Source organism: Sylvia atricapilla, chromosome 3 (assembly GCF_009819655.1).
Source record: "Sylvia atricapilla isolate bSylAtr1 chromosome 3, bSylAtr1.pri, whole genome shotgun sequence".
Taxonomy (NCBI): domain Eukaryota; kingdom Metazoa; phylum Chordata; class Aves; order Passeriformes; family Sylviidae; genus Sylvia; species Sylvia atricapilla.
Window position 1 is genome coordinate 95,252,381 of NC_089142.1, and position 24,376 is coordinate 95,276,756.

The 24,376-nt window shown below is 52.1% G+C and overlaps 1 protein-coding gene and 1 long non-coding RNA gene across 3 annotated transcripts in view; both read left to right on the plus strand.

Annotated features, from left to right (window-relative positions):
• Positions 1 to 13,251, plus strand: part of LOC136359528 (uncharacterized) — a 29,226-nt gene extending 15,975 nt beyond the window's left edge. The window contains exon 4 of the long non-coding RNA XR_010743296.1: positions 12,952 to 13,251. This is a non-coding gene — a long non-coding RNA (uncharacterized lncRNA). The remainder of the gene's footprint in view (positions 1 to 12,951) is intronic.
• A 3,989-nt stretch (positions 13,252 to 17,240) lies between these two features.
• On the plus strand, positions 17,241 to 21,337 carry HLX (H2.0 like homeobox). 2 transcript variants are annotated; one of them, XM_066316236.1, is made up of 4 exons: positions 17,244 to 18,199; positions 18,787 to 18,966; positions 19,436 to 19,620; positions 20,440 to 21,337. In XM_066316236.1, the coding sequence occupies exons 1-4, from the start codon at positions 17,638 to 17,640 to the stop codon at positions 20,782 to 20,784; spliced, it is 1,272 nt and encodes a 423-aa protein (XP_066172333.1). In that variant the 5' UTR covers positions 17,244 to 17,637; the 3' UTR covers positions 20,785 to 21,337. The 2 variants fall into 2 exon arrangements, with proteins under 2 accessions (XP_066172334.1, XP_066172333.1); XM_066316237.1 differs by lacking the exon at positions 18,787 to 18,966 and having other exon boundaries at positions 17,241 to 18,199.
• The last annotated feature ends 3,039 nt before the right edge of the window (positions 21,338 to 24,376 follow it).

A 24,376-nucleotide genomic window follows, 5' to 3' on the forward strand; every position in this document is an offset into this window, starting at 1 on the left:
CTGTGGTGGCAATGAGGTGAGGGGCTGAGCAAATTCAGGGTGAGCTTGATCCTGCTCAGGACATCTCTGCAGAGCACCTGGTATCCAGACATGCTGCTGCTGCAGCAGCAGGAGGACATCCAGTCTGGAAAGATTATACCACTGCTAGAATACGCAGCAGCAGTAGTGGAATAAGGATTTTCTGTGCCTTAATGCTGAAATGCTTCAGGATTTACCTACCAAGCTCTGAAATCCAAGCAAAGAAAATCCTGGCTCTGGTGAATCACTGAACAGATGCTCCCTGTTGTTCCTTCTGGTTTGGAAGAAGCAAAGGAAGTTATCTATTAGCTTATCTAGGATAAGCTGTATAGTAAGAGTCTGTGCATCATCTCCCTATTTTGTTAGCGCAGAGAACACATCCCTTTCTCGCTTATGAGACAATTTATGCACATTTCATATTTTCTTTGGAAATGGCTTGCACTAAGCTAAACTTTTATTCCCTTTCTCTGTAGCCTGCCAGGTTTTCTGCTCTTTTCTAAGTGACCCACACTCTTAACATCTTGTCCTGGCTGCTGTGCTATTGTTCCACACACATGTGCTATCACCACTATTGCTGCCGGGCTGTTTGTCTTTTGATTGCATGTGGCTGTAAGATTAAGCCTCAATGAGCCCCCATTACTTTTTCATGGGTTTTCCTCTCCTGCAGCAGCTCAGCCTGGCAGGTGACTTTGCCATTGTCATGCCGTCTGGGGCTACGTACGCACGTAGGAAGTTCACAGGGGAGATTTTCTACGTTTTCTTTTCCTGCCGAGGGATCTGTAAACACTGTCAAAGCCAAGCATTTGACTTTTCTGTTGTCCTCACGGCAGCACGCTGAGGGTCAGCTGTGCGCCATGATTTTCCCTAAGAAAACTTGGGAGATTTCAAGGAGGGAAATTGTAATCCATTGTTGGATACCAGTTCAGTCAGGTTTCCTTCTCCACTGAAAGCAGCTGACAGGAAAGCAATTACAGGAGCAGATGTGACTTGTGACGTAAATGTTACTTCTGGCTCTTTTGTGCCTTTTTTTTTTTTTTCCCCCTTTTTTAATCCAATAGAGTGATTACAAAGCAAGTCAGCTGGTACGTGAGACATGTGGGCCTATGGTGGTCATTTCAAGCTTTTCCTTGGTTCAGTCAGATCCAGGGACAATTTGCAATACCTTACCAACCATTTTTGAAAATAAAACTAGCAAGTAAGAGGAATTTTTGTAGCAACTTCAATATGTGCATCCTGTGTAATTGCCTGCATGAATCCCACTGCTCTGTCCTCTGACTGATGTCTCTGTTGTGAGCAAGATATTGAAGTGTTGTTTGTAATCCCTTTGTAGTAATAAATCTATAAGTGTTTTCCAGCTCATGTTTCTTTTCAAGACAAGTTAAATCCAGCCAGAAGTCTGGAAATAAAGCTGGTTTTAACTATTTAGGTTTTTCATATCACCTCATTTTTAAGGACATCGTGTAATTTCTGCTGTATCAGATGGAGCTGTTACAGAGTAAGTGTTTGTAACCTTTCTAGATGCTCACTTGTCTGGATGTTTTGTGAGGATAAGCCCAGTGAGCCGTCAAGTTTGATCTCCAGTCTGGCCAACACTGGTCCCTTGGCATAGCCCCTTCCCTGAGCAGCCTGGTGTCCAGGTCATCCTAGGGCTGTGAATTGTCGCCCCAGATAGCTGCAACCCAGGAGCTTGTGTCTCCCTGCACCAAAAGCTGTGAGTGTCCTTGAGCTTCCTCAATGCCAGCACAGCAGTGCCTTGATGCTGTCTTTGGGCTACACACCAGCCTTGGAGTCCCAAAGGGAGTGGTAACTGCTGGAGCCCTGGGAGTCAGACCCTGAAGTCGCTCATCTCTTTATGCACAGGACCTTCATTCTTCTCAAACTCACCTGGTGTTGTCTGCCCAAAGCTCATGTGTCAGCTGGAAACTGGACACACAGGTTAGTACTGACTGATGGCAGAGCCAGGCACACATCTGGTACACATCTGGTGCAGTGGGTTCCCATCTGGGGGCAGAGGACATGTCTGCTGCCCACCTTGCTGCTGCCCAGCACTGCAGGGGCCCCTCTCCCTGCCCACAGCCCCAAGCTGTGCAGAGACAGCACAAGTAGTGGTGGGTATTGTGCCTGTTCGTGAAATAGGGCACTGTAAAGCTGGATTTACTCCACACCCTTCACTGGCAGAGGTTTTGCTTTCACATTCAGGAGGGGTGGCCGAGGAAGGGAAGTTGGCAGCCACAGCTGGCAGGAGTGGCCACCAGCAGGCTGCAGCTCCCAGTGGCACCTGTTAATGTGAGGGCTGACTCTGTCTCACGTTAAGTTATTCATACACTCCTATTTCTGGCCAGAGAAAACTTTCTTCCAAAATGCGCCCTGCCTCATTAGCAGTCCCCACCCAGGGACCTCCTTTCAACTTCTCCAAGCTTCCCAGCACCTCGCCACAGGGACCAGTCAGGGACACAATAGCTCCAGCCTGTTTATTTCATTTCACTTTTCCTCTCCTCTTGGCCGGCAGCCAGCAGAGATGTTCTTTGCAAAGATAATAGTTTCAACTTAATCATTCACCTCTTATGTGTCTAAAAGGAGTTAAGGAGACTGGAAGTTTCCAAGAAAAATAAATGAACTGAACTCTTTCAAGGGGGCCTCTTTAAGGCTGTTTTATTGATTTAAAAAAAAAGGCAAAGCAGCAAGCTGTTCCTGCACATCACCCCTGCCCTATTTATTTTTTAAATGCATGTTTAAATTTGGAGGAACAATCATGAATAGAAGGATTATGAAGTGTTTCTCTTTGGGAAGAGATTTGTGTTTAGAGAGATGCTTCTAGAGTGATATTCTAGTCGTATTCATTCTGGGAGTTGTAAAGCTGGATCTGTATTTCAGGGGACTCCTTTCTCAGCCTGCATGTGAATGACAGGCAAAAATTCATCCATTTATTTGGTTTTGGTTGGTTGGTTTTTTTAAGGCGATTGTGATTCTGATGTTTCAGAAAGTTGGAGGACCCAGTCTCTTGATGATGGATCCCTTTGGGTTGCCTCTAGCTAAGCAGCCACTGTCACCATCTTGTTTTGGAAACACGACCTTTGTTTAAGCCACAGAAAACACATCTTCCTTCCACCTGGCCTGGCTGAGGGACAGTGATTAAAACCCATATCTTTCCCACTGGCACATCCTGTCTATGAAGCTGTTGAGAAAATGCATGTCCTTGGGAACTGTTGATAAAAATAAAAGGTTTTCCTTTCAACAACATTTAACAGAGGCGCTGCCTTTTTTTTTTTTTTTTTTTTTTTTTTTTTTAACTCTAAATCAGAAAAAGTGGATGTTTTGGGTAAAGAAGCTCACTTGTAGCTGGGGGTGGATTAAGACACCAGCAGTAAGTCTGAACCTGAAGAATGAGCTCCTAAATCACACAACTTCAGGGGAATCTGTATTTTCATTTAATCCTCAGACCAAAAACTACACTGTGGTGGACCCTAAACCATAGGGAGAACCAAATGCCATCTGGAGAGTCTAGAAGGACCAACAGGCTGCCCTGAGCTCAGGCTGCTTTTCCTTGGCTCTCTGGGATGGGGCTGTGGGTTGTGATTCTGTGATTCCTACAGAAGGTTTTCCTACCTTCAAGGAATCCTCTTGTCAGAAAAGGGTGAAGTGTCTGAATCCATTCCTCTTCTCCCATGGTTCTGGCTCCATCCTCCGAGCAAAGTGACTGCGTGGTGCTCTGAGCTCTCTGTTGTGGTGCAGCCTTTTGCTCACATTCAAGTATGTGCATGTATATGTATTTAGCACCCTCTCCCTGCAGCTATGGAGGGTCTCTGCCTGATCCCACCTTTGGAAAACAGGTTTCCTTGTGGGTACAGATTGAAGTACTCATGTAAGTGTTCATAAAATAGTGGGAAAGGGAATAAAGTTTAAACTGTCATTTGCTATTCGTAAAAATTCCTGCAGTGCAGACACCCATTTTCCAGACTTCGACGACTAGGGGAAAAATTGTCCTGCCAGGTGGAGTGGGATTTCTAGTTCTCCTTTTCACAAATGAAGGGCTGAATTTAGCAAGCTTGGAGTGAGATGGAAGTGAAACATCCGTTCTTCTCCTCCCCCTCTTTTTCCCTTTTCCCCTGGGCATGCAGCACCCTCCTCCTTGGGGAACACAGGCATGTTCATTTTCATGAGGCTGTGATGAGGCTCTAGGCTGGCTGTGTGTTTCCCTTCCCCCTCACTGAGCACTCAAGTAACCACACATTACCCAAGCCCAGCACTTTCTGCATGACTCAGATTTTTTTTTTAAGAACTAGAATCCAGTGGACATTTTCTTCGCTGATACCGCTGGGACTAGAGGTCTTTTTTTTCCCACCAACCTTAAAAACATGCTGATATACTGCAAATTTTTTCCTTTGCAATATTTTGTTGTTATTTAAACAGCACTAAGTCCCACAGCACCAAAGGATGGGATCTCTCCTGCTCTTTTCTCCCTTCTTCAACAGCTAATAAAAAAATAGAAAAAGGTGAATTAGATACAAAACACTGAGGTACACTTGTACCATCCTTGATGGCTGGGCTGAGCTGGGGGCACTGGCAGGGTAGGATGGAGACATGGCACAGCTTGCAGCACCCTGGGGTGCAGAGGAGAGGAGGGGAAACATCTGCCATCCTGACAATGGATCATGCTGGAAAAAACCTGCACTTTTCTTAGACCTGAGCCATCCAGCTGGGCACACATCACCCAATGCCAGGTGAAGAGCAGAAAATGTCTTGTGTAGGCAGAGGTAGTGACTTTCAGTCCCTCTGTCACCCAGGGTCTGGGTCCCAAATACAAACAAAAGTGCTGGGCACATGATTAGGTTGAACAATAAGGCAGTGAGCTCCCATGCAAAGCTCTCTGAAGACAAGGAAAGAAGTTTTGGGAGGCTGGCACCACATTTGGTTGCAACATCATGTGGCACATGTGATCTGCATGCTCTCCCATGCTGGAATCATAGATTTGTTGTGGGTGTCTGGGTATATCCATGCTCCTGCTGGCTTGGTACAGGGAAGGCCCAGCACTGAGCTTCCCCGGGAAGCACAAGTAACATATGGAGCCAATGTGTGATTCCTCCTGTGAATCCCAAGGAGTTCAAATGGACAGGTTTGGGGCCATGGTTCCCATCTGACATTGCCTGCCTGATGTGATTATTCAAGCCTGAATTCCTTCAATTGACAGCCGTGCTATTTCCAGTCTCTTAGTCAGCATATACCACTCTGCTTCCCAATCTGATGAGACCTGGATTTTCCCACACTCCTCCTTAAATGGAAACACATTGTTCATCTTCATTTTATTTATTTATTTGGTACAAAAAACAAGATACTGCTATAACTTTGAAGTGCTGGCTTCTACAATGGTTGGTTCCTTTTTGGAGCAATGGGTTTTCCTAAAAGCCACTCTCAGCAAGATCCTTATCAAACTTTCCTTAGCAGGAGACAATGAACATTTCACAGCATGAAGAGAAAAAAAAATAAAAAGGTTGGTGAGAAGACAAATGCTTTAAGTGAAGAGATAGCCAGAGTGAAAATGAGATCCCCCAGCCTTGTAAACACAGATTATTTTCTGTCTACCCTACAGTTTCCGGACATTTCACTTATTGAGTCAATTACAGAGTTAATTGAGGAGTGAACATGAGGACCTGGGCAATGTCTGGACACTTCCATTTGGAACCTATAAACTTTACACTCACGTGCCCAAATACGAAGAACCTCACTGCCAGTAGTTGCCAGGGGTGGCAGTTATGAAGGGATTTGTCAGGGAGAGGTGTCTTTGCAAGCCACCAGGAGTGGCTTTCCACAACAGGTCACACTGGGATCAGTTTGTTCCCTGCTGGCTGCAAAAACAGTGGCTGACCTGTGTGGTGGCACTTGGAGCTGTAGGGAGACAAACCTGCAGGAGCCCAGCTGCCAGGCCTTGTGGGCAAGGGGCATCATCTCCCACAGCCTGCCCAAAACCTCTCCTGTGTCAGGTCAATGCCAAAGGATGCTCTGGGCAGGCACAACGTGGGGTCAGCTTTAGACCTCTCCTAAAAATGCCGGTACTACTGGACAGCTGCTATGGGAGATGAGCAAGCACCGAAATGGATCATCCTAGCCCAGCATGTGCCAAATGTGAACAGCACCTGCCAGCTCAGCTCCACAGAGCCTCCATGGGGGCAGGCCCTGCGGGTGGCCAGTCCCCTGGGTCAAGGCAAAGGCCTGGCACTTGGTTCTGCTGGGGACAGTGGCTGCTGTGCTCTGGCTGAGTCCAAGCAGCTCCATGCAGGCGGGTGGCAGCTTTGTGTGGAGGAAATGTGTCGGCTGGCGTCTGCCGTGGGTTTCAGGTTTTTTGTTTTTTTTTTTTTAGCCTAATTGTATTTTTAATTATTTGTTGGATGGTTTCGAGCCAAGCCAATGCAATCAGTCAATGTTTGTTGGTTAAAATAGAAGTAAACACTAGGTTATATAAACAAAGGAGTGCTCTGGTTTATTGCCCAGGGATAACACCGGCATTGTTGCGTGGATCCTCATCTGAAGGCTTTGAAGATTGCTTGCTTTATTTATTTTTCTTATGATGGATAACTTTGTTCTGTTTGCTCAGCTTCTTAAGGGCTTGAATAGACAAGGGGTAAAGTGCAGCAAAGGTGGGTTTGGCTCTGAAGGGGTCCAGTGGGAAAATGTGTTTTTGGATTCTGCTCTCATCCCAAAAATATCTTGCATTTCAATACCTTTAGATAGCTTACACATTGGAAAGGCTAAGGAACGAGAAACCTTTGCTCCAAAATCAACTCTGCTTTAATTTATACTTATTTTAAGACAGCACTGAGAGAACAAAACAGTGCTATGTGGAGCAGAAAGAAGCCCGTGAAGAGTTTGGGGCTGAGTGGGGGTTCAGCCCCCATCCCCACTGTCAGCTGGATGTCAAGGATCAGCATCCTGAGATGCAGGGGAGGTGTTCACACGAGGTGATGGTGAGGGATGTGACACAGGGGAGAAAACAGAGCCACCCTCCAAGCAATAGCAGCAACAGCAGAGCCCAGCCATTGCTGGGGAGAGGCAGGTGGTGGTGTGGGCAGAGCTGTGCCCCTGGGGGTGGGGAGGGGCTGAGCCTGGCTCAGATGACCTCCAGCCCCCACAAAGGCAAGATTCAGGGAGCACATGTCCTCCTAATTTCTTCATGTGGGAGAGATGTTACAGATTCTCAATTTACAGATGGGAAAACGGAGCAGCAGAACATGAGGACACACGTTTTCTTGCCTCATGTGGGACTTGACTTCTTCCTTTGGGCCTGACCTGGTATCATCCCTCGCCTTGTTTTCTTGTCGTAAAGTTGCCGCCTGTGCCTGTGATCCACTTCTACAAGTCCTGGAGATCATTACAAATAATATTAGATTTATCACTTCTCTGTGTAACATGCCAATCCTGGCAGCACGTTGTGAAAGCACAACAGCAACAAGAAGCATATGTTCTGCAAGTCAAGTTAGTGGGATTTTTTTTCACTGCCAAGGACAATAATTTTTTTCCTTTCTTTTTTTTTTTTTTTTTTTTTTTTTTTTTTTTTTTTTTTTTTTTTCAAAATAAACATCATGCTGGAATGTGCTGCAGCAAATGGCTTGGGCTCTATTATATTTCATGCAGCTCTCTAAACAATTTTCAACCCTGCTGGCCCAGTGTCAAACAGAAGGCAACCAACAATAGCAAAATCCCATTAAAGCTGAGAAGGTTCCTTCCTGAGGTGAACACGGCCAGAAATAGTAATCTTGGCTCTCTTTTCAATTTGGCATTGGGGACTAATAATGCCTGTTCTCCTAATGGAAATTATCTAATTTCATCCAAGTGCAGCTCCAGAGAGAGCTGGGCTGACGCACAAACAGTCAATATAACAACATTCTTCTTGAAGAGCTGAACAATGGGGCTTTGGTGGGACCATGATTAACAACGTCAAACTAAGAACAAACAGAAGGTGTAAAAATAGGCATCTGAGGAGTTGACACAACGGACTATTTTTCATCTGTAAGGCCAGAGGAGAATAGCTTGTTAAATTGTATGCTTGGAGCACTTCATCAGATGTTGTGTGGAATGAAGAAAAAAAAAATCCATTTCCCATCTGGGTCTGAATGTACTAAGGAACTGCACATGCCTTATTAATATAAATCATGCTAGGAGTATAATTCCCATTAGCATTAAAGGACCATTTTTCAATGAAATACTCTTGCACCAGGAACACCTAATGGGAAATAATGATGTTTGCTTCATTTGGAGAGAATAGTAAAATACAGTGTGGAGACAGAGAAGGTAGAGAAGCGTTTCTTCTCTCCAGTGCAACAAATTTTTGTGTCTGCTGTAAGATATCCCCTTCCCACCCTAGCAGAGCTGTATCCAGCCTCTGTGCAGAAGCCCCCAGAGGTAGTAAGGAATGGTGATGAGGGGAAGGGCTCCTCCAGAAAACTGGAGCAGTGCTATGGGCCCAGGTCAAAGCGCTGCTGTCCTGTTTCCCGCAGGCCCCCACCCAGGCTGGGTGAGAGAAGGGGGTCCAGCCTCCTTCCCTCTACCCCTGCTTCCCTCTTTCCCTCCACCCCTGCTTCCCTCCTTCCCTCCACCCCTGCTTCCTCCCCAGGGCAGCCTAACATTTGGAGAGAGCTGAGATGGCTTCAGGCCATCTCCACCCCCTTACCCACACCAACCTCACCCTGTGGAACTCCTTGTTGTTAGCCTAAAAATAGCCCTCCCCAAAATCAAATCACCACTCCAGACATTATTTCTCATGTCTTGAGAAAAAGCAGCAGCTCCTACATTTCCCTTTAACAGTGAAGCTGTGACTGGTCTCACAGTGTGCCTGGTATATTCAAAAAGCAGAAGCATTAGAAGTGGGTGAAACCACCACACAAGTCATTAGCTCTAGTGCCTCACCTGCTTTCCCCTGGACTCTGATATTTGCTCTGCAGGGACTGTACGTGCCCAGGATGAATGTCAAACCCTGTGTTTGTGCAGGCACAGAGTGGCCCCCAAACTTCTGCATCACCTTGCTTTGACACTGAGGGATTTACTCTCCTTCCCTGCCTTAAGCACTGCAGCTTCCTTCCAGCTCCTAATGAAAGTGAAGCCTTGCAATGTTGGATGAAATTCCCACCTCTGGTTAAGCAGGTTTCTTTTCATTTTTACAAAATCTCAAGTAGCCATTCTCTCAGTGTTATTTTTAGAGTGTGAGAGGGGAGGTCTGTGTTTTCTGGATCTGTAAAACCCCCAGATGTGCTCTGGGGCGGTGGGATTTTGTGCGGGACACGACACAGTTAACTTGGCTCTGTGTTGTAGCCGATGGCATCCAAGAATGACCCTGCTCCCCCTCGCTCACCCCACAGGTCACCCCCTGCTCAGGGTCTGCCAAAATTGTGTCGTTTTCTTGTTCTCCTTCCTCCTAACAACAATAAAACTGATGAAACGTATGGAAATTGCTAGTAATGAAAGCAAATTGCACCAGAAGTAATACAACACCATGTTGCCCTCAGCCTCAGCTTTCACACCTGGTTAGTCCCCAGAGCTCCCAGAAACCAATGCCTTTCTCCATGTGAAAGTCCCAGTCCCCCCTCCACACCCAGCCCTGCTTCCTGCAGCCCAGCCCTCAGCTCAGCCCCCTCTCTGCATCAGCCGACCCCTTTTCACCTTCCCTTTGGCCTCTGGTCCTTTCAAACCGGGTAGGACACCTCTTATATATCTCAAAACACCCAAGATGGGAGACAGACTCCTCACAAGGAATAATTTCTCTACTTCCAGACTTTGGTGGGTAGCAGTATCCCCCAGAAATGAAAGCATGGCCATCTCTGCCTCCTGGCTGCAGGCAGTGCTACTGCCTTGGGTCTGCCAGAGCCCTGGGGAACGTCCAACATCCAGCGGGTGCCCAAAGCATCCGAGGGGGTCCCAGGGAGGAAATCTGAGAAAGTTTCAGAGGGAAGAGTAAAGCCTTGTGGCTGAGCTCACTCCCAGCAGCTCCAGTGACCGTGCACCCAGACCGAATGTCACCCAGGAGGGTTGTTGTGATTGAGGATCTTATTGTCAGCTTGCACTAGAGGGTGCTGCTTCGTTAGGGTTTGGGAAAGATCATAGTGATGAGGCCGTCTCCACTGTCTTTATTCCTTGCAAAGTTAGGCTGAGACCTGAAACGTGTTGAGATTCATATTACCATTCAGCATGGCCCCAAAATGAAATGGATTGCTTAGCTGGGAAAATGAGAATGTCTTAGCTTGGAAAGGAGTTTATACATCTGGGGGGCAAGGGTAAACATTTGGGTTAGACACTGTGACAAATGAAAGGAAAAACCGATCAGCCTTGCCTTTTTTTCTCTCCATTTCACAATTCCGAGATGAATGGATGCCTCAAGGAGCTGAGAAATCAGGAAAAAAAATTAAGGACAGGACAGTGAAGGCAGACATGGAAGATAATGAGACTTTGGAATTCATTGCCACAGGACAGATAATCAAAATCTCATGATAAAACATTTTAGAAGAAATAAAAGCAAATTACCTTTTATGACCGCTACAATCTTTTGGCTAAGATAAAGGTAACCATATCCCATGCACTGAGATATAAAATGATGTGTTAGAGGTATCAGTAGGAAATTACTTCCCCTGTGTGCTGCATTGCTGTGTTGAGTGTGCCTCCTCTGTTTTTGTTTCCATTTGCTGAAGGCGTGGAGGAGCAGCTATTGCTGTAGGCAGCATCCCAGACTCTCGGCTGGGAAGGGGATACCTTACACCACCCTGAACATCTGCCCACCCTCCTGGGTGTCTCACAGGGAGGTGACCTGGGTCTTCCAAGACCTGGTGGAGCCTGGCACAGGGAGTCTGTGAGGTGTGCAAGTGATGGCTGAACTTTATTTGGAGCAGATTCGGTCCCAATGAGGAAAGTAGAGCTCTGGAGGGTGCTATATACGCACTGTATAGTCTGGCACACTTGTTTATGGGCCTATAAAACTCCTCTGGCTGGCACTCCCATTTGGCATCCACCAAGAAGCATCTCCCTTGGGCAAAAAAAGGTTAAGATGGGACTTTTCGTAAGGGCCTTGATGACATAATTTTCCTGGTGCTTTATATATGCTAGTAGCAAGGAAATAGCTGGTTTTAAAGTTGAGCTGATATGTACCAACTGTATTTAAATCCACTTTGAACATGAAAGGAGGGGTAGAAGCTAAACAATAACTATTCTCAAATCCAGATGAGTTTTACAGAGTAGTTTTCTTCTAGAAACTTGACTTCCTTATGGGGTTGATTTTGCCTTTTATGCGTCTGCATTCTGATATCTTTATTTTCAGCTTCCCCACATTTTTGACCGCTGTTGGCAAGGAGGAGGAAACTGTTTCTTACTAAGATTTTTATTAGGCAGTTATTAGTATTTCCTTCTTCAATACTGAACGGCTTTTCTGTGCAGTAACTTTAATGTACTGCTGCTGGAGAAGCAAAGGGCCCAAGGCATCAGCCAGATTTTGTGGAAATAGTCTGGGATTGTTCCAGCAAAATGGTAGAGATGATGATCCACTATGGGAGTAAAAAATTAAATAATTTAGTTTTCATCTGTACTTGCATCTAAATATCCAGCTTGAACTGAAGTACCCTGAGCCTGTCCTCAATAGCAGTAGTTTACCTCAGTTAAGGAGCTGCCCAATTGGGTCTCAGCTGAAAACAGGTGTAGTTACACTCTGCTGTCAGATTTAGGAAATACCTGTGGATTTTTTTTTTTTTTTTTTTTTAACTGAGAGTCAAATCACCTTCATTTTAGGCAGTGGTGCTTGTTTTCAGCTGCTGTGCACTGTGCCAGCTAAATCCAGCGTGTGCAAGCAAATGCTTCCCTGATGGGCAGTTGCACATGAGAGCAGGGGGTCAGCACTTCTGCACGTCCTGTCACCTTTAATCAGCCACCAGAGGGTTAATTGCACACCAGCCCTCTGCAAACCTCTCTGTTGGTGAGGCCTGGAAAATCGCAACTAGCCCGTGATAAGTCCCCCTGCAAGCAGATTATGGTCTGACTGCAGCGTGAAGGCGGAGTAGGCTATGAAATCAGGATGATTGGATGGTGTATATGATATGATGCTGATGGAAAGGAAAACAAACTCAGGAGCTCTCCATGCATGAAGGACCCATTTCAGATTGCAGAAAGCAGTTACAAGAAGCAGCGCTTAAATTAATGTGTGACCTGATGGGAGATTAGAGCAGACTAGAAGAGGGTCACAGCAATCCTGCCAGCCTCTCTCTCAAATGTGTGTTTCCCCCAGCACCCTCACCCTGGCTGGCCACATGATAAAGAAGCTGGTTTGGGTTACTATGGCAGTATAAAACTTCTTACTGGCAGAGTTAATTTGACATCCCCATGGATAGGAGCAGACAGGCTGTAACGCAGGGAGAATAGCAGACTGGCACTTGTAACTTCAAGCAGCTTAAACCATCATAGCATTGCAGGCCTACAGTTCCCATTTCCCAGCACAGCATCAGGTGCCTAAAAATGGGATTCACAAAAGGCAGCACAGTGAGCAGAGCTGCCTGCTCCAACCCACAGGAAACCCCAGGAGAAAGGACATTCTGATCCTGCTAGTCCTCAGAATGCAGCCTTATTTCTTGGGAGCTGTGAAGAGGCACTTCTCTCCAGCTGATATTTCTTACCCTGACCATTCTGTAAGATTTATGAATCTTCAGCTTTTCACACACACACTTAAAAAAAAAAAAGGAAAGATCTTTCCTTTCTTTTATATGCATGACGGTGGATAGATGCAGTGCCCTCCTACATCCCAGATCTCTGAGCTAGGTACTAAAGAGCAGATGTAAATCAGTGTTTTCAGGTCCCCTCTGTCCCCTCTCAGTTTGAAGGGACTCGAGGGGACTACACAGCATTTGCGGAACTACGAAAAGTCTCTCCCCATTGAAACCCTTCAGCTTCCCATGCTCTAATGTGTTTCCTCAGAAAACAGCAGCTTCAGCAGTTGAAAGAAAGCCACAGCATGCAAGCGTGCAAGTGTGAGAACAAGTCTCCAGCTCAGTGGCTGTGTGCTGCCCCTGGAGTTGGGAGCTTCAGGCTTTGATCCGCACTCACATATGGACACGTTCAGTGGAACCTACTCTGCTGGAACATATGGACAATTCTTGGGACTGAAAAACTCATGGAGTTTTCAGGCAACTGTAATATAGACATTTCAGAGGAATTTTGCTTCAGAGCAATTTTAGCATGCCCTGTAGACTTAATTCCCATCTAGGTTTCCTGGGTGTGCACACAACACCTCTCCTTGTTACAAAGCTGCAGGTGAGGAGGAGGATCAGGTGCTTCCCTCCAAAATCACGCTCTGACCCGAATTCAAACGGCAGCTCAAATACACCCGCAGGCTGCTTGAGATCCTACTGCACGGAAACCCAGATCCCGCCTGCTCTCCGACGCCTTCCACTGCTCCTCAGCAGATGACATAACAGCCGTGACTTACTGACACAGGTATTCAACTAAATAACGCGTGAAACAATGGAAAGGAAACGCCAAGTGGTTGACCAGCTTAGTCACTGGGTTCGCTTGCGGTTCTGGGCAGTTCCTGCCTGCGCTGCTGTTGAGCCTTTCAGATAACGAGCTGTGCTCAGCTGGGGGAAGCCCCTCCAGCCCCGCTCCCAGCGGCGGATCCCGGCCGGGGGTCTCGGCCGGCGCTCGGGGGCGCGGCCCCGCTGCAGCGCTCCCGCATCCTGCGGCGGTGCGGGAGAAGCGCGGGCGGCGGCCGCCGGGACCGCCCGGCTCCAGCGCTGTGCCCTTGCCCACCCTGCGGCCCCAGCCCGGCGCGCCTGCGGCGGGAGGGCTCCCCAAAGCTGGCCGCCCGCTCGCGCGGCCCCCGGAGTGGGTTTTTTGGGAGTGGGAGGGTTTGGGGAGGGTGGGGAAGTCCCGTCCCGGGGACTCGGCAGATGGCGACAGAGCACGGGCTTTGGGGGGTGCCCGGCGCTGCGCGGGCGGGCGGCTCCGCGGCGCAGGGGTACGGGGGTCCCGCTAGCGCCGCCCGAGCGAACCTTCTTCCTGGAGGGCTTCCCGTGAGGATTTATTTTAACAAGTACTCTTCCAGAGACATGTAATAGTATTTTAACTTTTTAAACATTTTTGTACATCTCGCACATATACGTTTCTAGATACAAATATAGGAATAATCAGAGCACGTATAGAAGCCTAAAACCCGACAGGCAAGGGGCAGGCCGCGGGCGACGGAGAAGGAGGGCTGGAGGCCGCTCCGCCAGCATCCTGGGCCGGCTCGGAGGGGCAAACTTGGCTCCCCAACCCTCAGCGCCGGGCCGGAGAGCGCTGCCCGCGGTGATGGGGAGCCCGCGGTGGGGCGAACGGGCTGCCTCGGGCTCTGGCACCGTTCGGGGCTCGGGAGAGGGGTGGCCGGGGGATCGGGCTGCCAGCATCCCGGCGGGATCCGTGGGATCGACCTGCCTGCAGCTGGCCGGGGAGCTGGACGGGGCAAGCGTTTGGCCGAAAGGGCTGTGCGTCCTTCCCCGCGGGGCGCTGGCGGGCAGCGCCCGGCCCTTTCCGGGATGCTCCCGGTCCCGTGCCCTCGAGTAGGGACGGGGAAGCTACAGAGCCTCGGGCTTAGTCCTTCTATTTTCCCCTCGTAAGAACTCGAATAATTTTTTCCACCTCCTTTGTCGGCCTCGAGGAAGAAAAAAAAAAAAAAAAAAAGTCCTTCGAGACTCTATTCCTAAAAAAAAAAAAAAAAAGGCAGCATCGCTTCTGCCGCACAGTTCATTCGCCTCCTTCTCGAGTCCCTCGGAAAGCAAGATTAAAGGGGAAAGTCGCAGCTGTATATTTATGTTTTCATTGCTAGAAGGGAATTGATTTCCTTGCATTTATTTTTGTAGTTGCAATACACAAGGGCGGATTTGCGTCACCAAAGCAACTTGCTGGTCGAGATAAAGTTGCACAAATATTGAAAAGGGAAGTGCTCGCGCTCATTATGAAGTTTTTCTCCGGAAGAAATAAGGATTTCTGCTGTATCCTAAAATACTAAAGCCGCTTCTATTTTGGGACAAATCTCGCAGGCACATCCGCTCATTTAGTCCGAGTTGGAACCTCTCAAAAAACAGGAGATGACCTGGGCTGCAGCGAGCCCCGGGTTTCCTGCAGCCTTCTCCCTCCTTGCGCGGGGAGGAGGGGCCGCCGCCTCCTCGGCAGCGCGGCCGCGCAGCCCTGCGCGTCCCCGGGCAGGCAGGGAGGCCTGCGGAGGCCTTTGGGAGAAAGGACACCCTTGTCCCCAGGAGGACGGAGAGGCCGGGGGGTGAGGCAAGCGCTCCTGGCAGCGGAGGATGCGCGGGGACCGAGCCCCGGGAAAGCACCTGCCCCTACGGCCCGGACTCCCCGGTTCCCTGGCCCTCCCGAGGCCCAGCCCGGGTGGATGGCTTTAGTGAGGGGCCTTCAGCGGTTCCTTTCGGGTTATTTTGGTGGCCGCGAGACGACAGCGGGGTCGACCGGCGGCACTGGCGGCACCGAGGCCACGGAGCCGCGGCCGTGCCCCGGTCGGGTCTGCCCGGCCCGTCCCTCCGCTGCTGCTCATCCACGGGCCCTGCACGGCGGCGAGGCGAGAGGAGTTTTGAAATCAGCTCCTAAATAAATAAATAAATAAATAAATTTTAAAAAATAAAAAAGAAGGAAAAAAAGGAAGAAAAACACCGCGTTTGGTTTTGTTTGGATTTTTTTGGTTTTTTGGGGGGTTTTTTTTTGTTTGTTTGTTTGTTTGTTTGTTTTTTTTTGCACTGACTGCCTGGTGAGCAGCCCCAGGCTGGTCCAGCGCTCCGGGGTGGCAGTGGTAATTGCAGCAATAATTTAACGAGGCGGTTTGCGGCCGGGATGCAGCGCCCACGACACACTTCGTTGCCTGTCCCTCGGGCGGGCTGTCCGGGCGGCTCTGCCCGGCGGTAGGAACGCGAGTGGAACCGGGGTCGTTCGATCCGGTTTGAGAGCAAGAGGATGGCGCTGGGGTCAGCTGGCGTGAGAGAGGGATGCGAGGGAAAGGGGCTTTCCGATGTCGAGGAAGGAAAAGCTGAGACATTATCAACCTTTTCTTTCGCCGCCTTCGGGTTTCGGACACACCTTGGCAAGACGGCTCATCTTCATTTTTCAGTTTTGCCTCGTTAATAAGAACCAAATCAAAGCAAAGAAGTGCCTGACTTTTCCAGGAGAACCAGCCTCACCTTCGCCCCTTATGGCACACGGTTATGGCTAAGAAACGTGCTCACTCGCAGGTGGTTCCAATATTCCCATAGAAGCTACATCTTCATACCTGGCGAAAGAAAAATAGTTCGTCTTTCTGGCGGTTCCCTGAAAACCGTCAGAATTTGGGAAAAGCTTTGCAAGAAATAATATGATTTTTTTGAAACAAAATCAAAGCCAACTTGCAATAGTCCGACCCGGCAGGCTGCTGAAAACGACAGCGACTGCTTTACTTGTACGAAAACTAAAAATAAATAGTTGATTTTTAGAGTCAGGTCAGGACAGATGTGATGTTAGAGCAGAGCGGGAAAAAAAACACAAAAAAAGCTTTCGTAAATTTGTCTTTAAATCATCGCAGTGAATAGAGCATATGATTCTGGTGTACTGGAAAAAAAATGGGAATAGTTCTGTCGTCAAAGGTTTGGGAAATTACGAAGTAGTTTTTAAGGTGTAATTAGTGTGGAAGCAAATGCAGCCACCGGGATGGAGAACCTGGCAAAAATCTATCGTAAAATTACACTGTCGTCAAAATAATCGCTGCAAATGCAGGATCCAACGTGTCCTGGGCCCCGAATATCTGGGAGCTCTCATAAATACATATATTGCGTGCATCAGCATGGACTCCTTCCCTTCCAGACTATCCCAGGCTCATTTACCCGGGAAGGAAACACATTTCCTTGGGAATCGTTTCCAAGAGGACAGACCTGCTTCCAATAGCCAAGATTTTCCCCGCGCGTTTCTTTCAAACGTTTGCAAATCGCGGCGGCAGCAAGCGCGGCGACCTTGCGCTGGTTTTTGTTTGGGGTTTTGGTTGGGTTTTTTTTTGGTTGAGGGGGGCAGGGAGAGGGAAGGTGGTTGTTCAAAGTCTAGAGCGCAATTTAAGGGGGCGATAGGTGTGTGTTGGGGTGTACTTTGCGGGGCAAATCGCGGCTCCGGGGCCGCGCAGCTGTGGCGCTGCGGGCGCGGCGGCGGCCCCGGCCCCGGCCCTGCGTGGGCGGGTCGGCGGGCGGTGCTGCCCGGCCCCGCGGATCGCGGATTGGGCGTGGGGAGGGAGCGAGGGCTGCTCGCTGCCAGAGAAAGTTTTGGGGAGGGGTGGATATTTTTTTCTTCCCCCAGTGCGAGGAAAGGGGGTTTGGTTTGGGTTTGTTTTGTTTGCGCCGCTCCGCTCCTCGCCCGCTCGCTTTCTTCGTCTGGCCGTGGGTTCTGGGGACTTTTTAATTTTCGGGGTTATTTTTTTCTTCTTTTTTTTTTTTTCGTCATTTTTTGGTGGTTGGCTCTCCTTCCTTGCCCCGCCGGGAAGTGCTCCACCAGCCGCCTCTCGCCCCGCCATCCCTCCCCATGCGCCCGGGGCCGCGGGCAGCTCCGCGGCGCGCACCCGGGAGCTGAGCTGCGGAGCGGCGCGTCCCCTCCTCGGGCAGGATGTACACGGCCGGGCTGGCTCCTTTCTACGCCTCCAACTTCAGCTTGTGGTCAGCGGCGTATTGCTCTGCATCGGGGCCGGCGGCCGGCGGCTGCTTCCCGCTGGACGCCGCGGCGGCGAAGAAGCCGTCCTTCTGCATCGCCGACATCCTCCACGCCGGCGGCGAGGCGGCCGCAGGAGCCGCCGACAGCCTGCCCGGAGGGCCCGGCAGCGGGATGCCGGCCGCGCTGGGAGCCGTGCACCACGGCGGTCCCTTCCACGCCGCGGCCTCGCCGCTCCGGCCCACGCCCGTCGTGGCCCCCGACGCCCCCGCCGCCGCCTTCCCGCCGCGCCTCTCGCCGCTCTCCGCCGCCTACCACTCCCAGCACCACCGCCCCCCGCAGCACCGGTCCCCCGCGGCGGCGGCGAGCGGCGGAGGCGCCCCGGCCCCCGCCCGGCTGCCCGGCGGCCACACGCACGGCTCGGCGCCGGCGCCCGCCAGCAAGGACCTGAAATTCGGCATCGACCGCATTTTGTCGGCGGAGTTCGACCCCAAAGTCAAGGAAGGCAACACGCTGAGAGGTAGAGAAATTGGCTTGTCCGCTTTCCGTGCTAACGCTCCCGGTGCTCTGTTACTCGTGCTGTGATCAGCGACTACACTCGCGGTTTGAAAACTTTCCGATCTAGCCGAGAAAAGAATTATTATTTAAAAAATATATAGAGTTATAAATCGGAGTCTCTAACAGCTCTCACTGAGCCACCCGCTCACTTCCCCCCCTCCCGGCCCCGGCCTCGGCACGGCAGAGCCGGGGAGCAAAGCTTGCGCCCCTGGGAAAATAGCGATAGCGTGAAAATAGCGAGCGGAGCGCTCCGCACTTCCCGGAGCGGCCGGGGATTTCTGTCTCCCAGGGCACAGCGCGTTGTAAAGGCTTTCGCTGCAATCCATCTCCCCTCGCGGCCTGTAAACATCCTGACCAAGGGAGTAAATATGTCGGAGGACGTCTGACTGCCGGGGCACGGCCGCCTCTCCCGAGGAGAGCCCCTGGGGGCGGGAGGCGGCTGCTTGGTGGTCCCCCGAGCCCCTCCGACCGGGCACCCGCTCCGAATCATGCCAGGTTGTCGGTCTCGACCGCGGTATAACAGAGCTCTCCTTGTTCCTGTGCTCGCAGATCTGACCTCCTTATTAACTACGAGCCGCCAAACTGGGGTTCATCTCCCCAACTTGCAGCCTTCCGCCGGCCAGTTCTTCGCGTCTCTAGACCCCATTAACGAGGCCTCTGCTATCCTGGGTCCCTTAAACACAAACCCAAGGAGCTCAGTGCAGCACCAGTTTCAAGACACTTTTCCAGGTACATCTCGTCCCTCCTCGACCCTCCCGTGGCGCAGGGCCCTCCGTCCCGGAGCAGCCCCCTTCCTCCCGGAGGGACTCGCCAGGCAATTTTACAAGGCTGGGGTGTGTGTAGCGAGGTTTAGATTTTGGCCGAAAGCCGGGCTGCGTGGGGGGAGGAAGAGCCGGCTAGGGCCTGATCTAGAGGACCGTCCCATCGAGTACAGGAGTAATAACCGGGGCCGAGAGAGAAGAATCGGGGAGCGGGGAGAGGAAGAAATTCGGGTTCCGGACTGCTCCACCCGCCCCTGAGGCAGGGCAAGCGGGCAGGACACGTACCCATCGGGCAGGCAGAGCCACGCTGGCCCGGGCCCTCTCTGCATACCGCACTCCAACTCTTATTCTGATCGATTTAAGGCGCCCTTTCGGGCTGTGATATTAATAACGCCGTCTCCCCCTCTCTTCCCCCGCTTTTCTCTTCCCCTCCCCAGGTCCGTACGCGGTTCTAACCAAGGACACGCTGCCCCAGACGTACAAGAGGAAACGCTCCTGGTCCAGGGCTGTTTTTTCCAACCTGCAGAGGAAAGGTTTAGAAAAACGGTTTGAAATCCAGAAGTATGTCACCAAACCGGACAGGAAGCAACTGGCGGCGATGCTGGGGCTGACAGATGCTCAAGTAAGAACGGCTTCGGTTTTATTTAAACCTCACTTCCAGTTTAGATGGATACCAGAGGGCAGTGAGGTTTCAAAGTGTTTTCCCTTCCTTTAATATAAGTGAGGCTGTCTCAGGAGCTGCACCTCGCCCCGAGTATCTCTTGCGCCCAGGTTCCGCGGCGTTCCGCGGTCCGACGCGGAGTTTTCGCCTGTGTTTTGGCGAACACAGAAGAGCAGGCCGGGCGGAGAGACGAGCGGGGCCAGGGCAGACCATCAGTGTGCGCTTTACTGGAGTGCAATTTGCTGTAGGAGGCAGTTTAAGGCAAAGGAAGTAGAAGCGAAAACACTGTCCTTAATGTCCCTTTTTTTTTTCTTTTTGTTTTAATTTTTTTTTGTTCTAAATCTTTCCTTGAGTTGTGAAATCCTTCGTTCTGAGGAAGTGAGAACACTTCTTCAAACGGAATCATTAGACACCGCTCTGTAATGATTCCACTCTTGAGGGCCCGCAGCGCACAGAATTGTATAACGCTGTGGTTTCTTGAGCAAGATTTGGTTTCCTGGAAGAAGTAGAAGGGGAGAGGAAAAACCCCATCCAAACAAACAAACAAACAAACACGGGCTGGGGTGTGTGCGGTGTTTAAATACACAAGCTAGAAGGAGGGAAAAAACAAAACAAAGCCCTTCAGTCGTTTAAGGATGTGGGCAGCGGGAGGGGAGGACGGTGCCTCCGTCTCTCCCCCGTTGCCGGTGCCGGTGGAAGGGGCCGGGGTCGGGGTCGGTGGGGGCGCGGTGCGGGGCGCGGTGGGGCCGTGCCTCCCGTCTAAGGGCGGCGCGGCCGCAGGTGAAGGTGTGGTTCCAGAACCGGCGGATGAAGTGGCGGCACTCCAAGGAAGCGCAGGCCCAGAAGGACAAGGAGCCGCCGCCGGAGCCGGAGCAGGCGGCCCAGCGAGCCGGCGCACCGCCCGCCGCCCCCGGGGAGTCCGAGCGCAGCCCCAGCCGCTCCGACGGCGACAGCGACAGCAGCGACGCCGAGTCTCTCGACATGGCCCCCAGCGACACGGAACGGACTGAGGGCGCCGAGCGGAGCCTGCCCGCCGCCGGGCTGGGCAAGTCCTCGGGCAGCACCGGCCCGCCCTCCCCGCCGCCGCCCGCCGCCGCCAGCCCCGAGCCGCGGAGCGGCCTATAGTCGGGGCGGCCCGGGACCTGTGCGCTAATTTATCTCCCTTCCCCGCCCCGGGAGCGCGGCAAAGCCGGCCCGGCACCGGCCCCGGCCCGCTCCTGCCTATGGCCAGCGCCCGGCCCGGGGCGAGGGGCCGAGGACGCAGGCGGAGCGCGGAGCCCCGGCCCCGGGGCGGCAGAGCGTGAGGCGGCCGCCTTTCCCTCGGAGCTGCTCGCAGGAGACCGGGGGATCCCTTTTTGGTTTTTTTCTTTTTTTTTTTTCTCCTTTTTTTTTTTTTTTTAAATTTTATTTTTTTTTTATTTTAATTCTCCGTTTCCCGCCCCTCGTTCTCTCCGAGGAAAATCCGAGCGAGGGACTGCGAGAACGCTCTCCGAAATCCCCACCTTTCCCCGCCCCACCCCCCATACCAATTTACAATGTGAAGTATTTTGCCAACGTCCTCATTGGTTGCAACTTGTTGCTTCGAATAATCCGGCCAAGAAATACTGCACTGACAAAATATATAAATATATATATATATATATAACTCCTGTAAATAAAATGTTTGCTATGGTTTGTAGCCACGTCAGTCTGTTGACCAGGGGCGAGGGCTGGCGTGGCTGCTCCAGCTTCTTTCACCCCTCTCGAAGGCAGCAGCTGCCTCTTCTCGCCTCCCCAGGCAGCCTCCGCTGGGTTTTTTGTTTTTTTTGTTTTTCTCCTTTTTTTTTTTTTTTCTCATGAAGGCAGTGACGAGGACTGGATTGGATGACGCAAAGTTCTGTCCCGATGAGGAAGTTGCCGATGCCACCCGCAGCCCCCGTGTGCCCGGGCCGTGTGCGGTGGCTTTCGGTGGCGGCTGCCGAGGGCCGGCGGGGCCCTTTGGGGCGCAGGAGGGGCACGGCAAAAGCGCTGGATTTGCTTTGCTGCGCTTTGCTGTCGCTCCGGTTCGCCGCGCACCTCTCGGCGAGCCCCCGTGACGTCACAACGCGGCCTCGCGGCTCCGGGCGGTGACTGTGACGTCACATAGGCGCTGTGACGTCACACAGGCGAAGGGACCGATGGCGGGATGGGGGTGGGGTGAGTACCGGGGTCGGGAGGACCCGCGGCGGATTCCCCCCCTATCCCGGTGGCTGCTGCTGGGGCCGGGCTCCCTCCCCGGTGCCCGCGGCCTCCACCGGGACCTCCCGGGGGTCCAGGCCGGGATCCGACGGCTCCCTCGGGCTCACAGTTAGCTTCGCCCTCGGAAAAAGATAAAGCGCCGCGCTGCTCCATGCTCCGTTCCTCCCGGGCCACGAAGGACGACGGGGGCCGCTCCTGAGGCTCCCCTCTCCTCCCGTGCGCAGCAGCAGGGATTAGAGGGAAAGCGGCGGCGGTGAGCAGCCCCCGCGCTCCCCGCTGGGAAGCGAGGTTTTTGCCTCAACAAGGGAATCCGCGGGGGCAGGGATCCCGCTCAAGGAGGCAGGACAAGGGCAGGAGAAGCCGTCCCATCCCCTCCCTCTGCCCCGCAAGCTCGGCTGGTGGGCACTGAGCCTCAGACATCGCTAGAAGGAAAGGGGAGACAGAAATAAAGCGAAAGACCGGGAAAATGCCGGTGCTCTCCAAGGATTTGGAGGCGGGTGCAGGTCTGGCCTTCGGCTGCTGCTTCTCTGAAGGCTCAGGCGAGGAATCCTTCGGGGCTGTGGGGGTTTTCCGGGGAGGACACTCTCCTCGGGGCCACCCTCGTTAGCGAGAGCAAAGCCCCAGGGAAAGGGAAAGAAACATCCACAGAATTCCACACTCCACACCCCCCCCGAAGCCCTGGGAAGAAGGAGCTGGGGCATACAGCAGGCCGAGAGACACCTTGCCGGACGAAGGAGAGACGGTTGAATTGGTGACAAACGTGTAACGGAGAGGGCAGAGGCTCCGTCAGAGCCACCACAGGCAGGGTGATCTCCGAGGGAGGCTGATGCGCTGCTGGATGCCCGCAGAGCCCGCTCGGGATAGCGCTCCCGGGGCGCAGTCCCTGACCGACCCCTCTCGGGACAGAGAAGTGGGACGGGGGAAGAAATTATCTGGAAGGGCCTTGTAAATTAATGCTCTGCCTTTAAAACCTCGCCAGGGAGGAAACGAAGGGGTGTCATGGCTTATCGAGGCACGGTGTGGGCCTCGCAGTTCGCTTTCAGCCCCAGAAAGCGGCTGCGCCCATCAGCGAGGCATTTGCCATGATGTTGGAACTCCCCTAAATGTAAGGGATGCCGGGGGCCAGACGCCCAGCGAAACAGGACTGCTTCTCCTCCGATAAACCACCGTGGTGCGGCTCACGGAACCGCAGGAATTTGTTTGCCTGTTGAATTTGCTTCCTGAAGACCAGCCCGTGCAGGAGAGAGGTTTTTGGAGTGGCTCTTGTCAGATGTGAAAGGAAAAGCGGGTCGGGAAAGAGTTTCTCTTCCCCTGGGTTAAAGGAATCTGCGTCTCCTGCAGCGGAGGGCTGGGTGCGCGGGGCCAGGCTCCCTCCACCTCGGCCACCCCAAATAACGAGAGCAATTCCCTCCTGGACTTGGGGTTGGGGAGAGAGAGAGGCAATGCCTTTACAGCATAATTTTAAGATAACACGTAAAAAAACTAAAAAAAAAAAAAAAAAAAAAAAAAAAAAGGAAAAATGCTGTCGGGCTCAGGTTGGAATGGAAGAGATGGGATAAGACTCCTTCGTCCTGCGCCCGCTTTCTGTGCTCCGTGCACCTCCGGTGCTGTTCGGGCCAAGGGGCCAAGTGGCGGAGCGGGAGCATGGGATTCTTTCCTCTCCCCCGGTTACAAGAAAAATTAATGATATCTCCCTCCAGTTTGCTCCTCCTGTACACGTGCAGGTAGATCAAAGCCACGAAAACGAGTTTGGGGTAAGATGCGCCAGTGGAGGGATTTGTGCCCGTCTCTACAGGAAAGGGAGTTTTCCCTGTCCCGCGAGGCTGCAGTTACTGCTCGGTTTCCGCGGGAAAAAATCGGGACAACGTCGTGACAGGAGGCAGCTCCAACGCCGTTGGCTGGCGAAGGCGACATGCCCCTGGTGCAATGCGACACCCCCGGTCCCAGAACAGGTCAAAGAAAGCTTGAGGGAGCCTCTATTTTGTTTGCTTGTTATGGCCTGGCAACAAAAAAAGGCTTTTGATGTTGGTTGTCTCTGAACGAGAGACGCCCGAGCCCACCGTTTAACTGCCGACGGTGTTTCAGTCGGGGGCGGCAGCTTTCCGGGCGGTCCCTTCACCTCCCCTGAACCCGCTGTGACTCTTTCCAGGCCTGTGCCGGGCACCGCAGTCCCCCGGGCTGTCCCCGCCCGCCCAGCGCTGGGTGACAGCCGGGTGTCAGTGGCGGGGTCCCCGCGGAGGGGCCGCCTGGAGCTCCCCCGGCGCTGCCCTGGTCTCTGCGCTCCCGGCCACGGCAGACCCTCAGTACAAACTCGCTTCGTTGCTTTGCTTCCCCCCTCGGATGCCCGGAGAGATTTTGCGCGCTGATTTCTGATGAAAAGCCGTACGTGAGACCAAGAAGCGGGAGGGATACACGCTGCCGCACGGAGGTTTTCCTGCCTCCTCCTGCCTGGCATGCATGGGAAATCGGATTAATACAGAAGCGAGAGGCCTCGCCGTGC

Bases quoted from the DNA above. Each gene is read 5' to 3' on its own strand.
- HLX (XM_066316236.1), top strand. From the start codon at position 17,638: ATGTACACGGCCGGGCTGGCTCCTTTCTACGCCTCCAACTTCAGCTTG. The intron at 18,200-18,786 runs GTAGAGAAATTG...CTGTGCTCGCAG, and splicing joins GGAAGGCAACACGCTGAGAG to ATCTGACCTCCTTATTAACT. The intron at 18,967-19,435 runs GTACATCTCGTC...TCCCCTCCCCAG, and splicing joins GTTTCAAGACACTTTTCCAG to GTCCGTACGCGGTTCTAACC.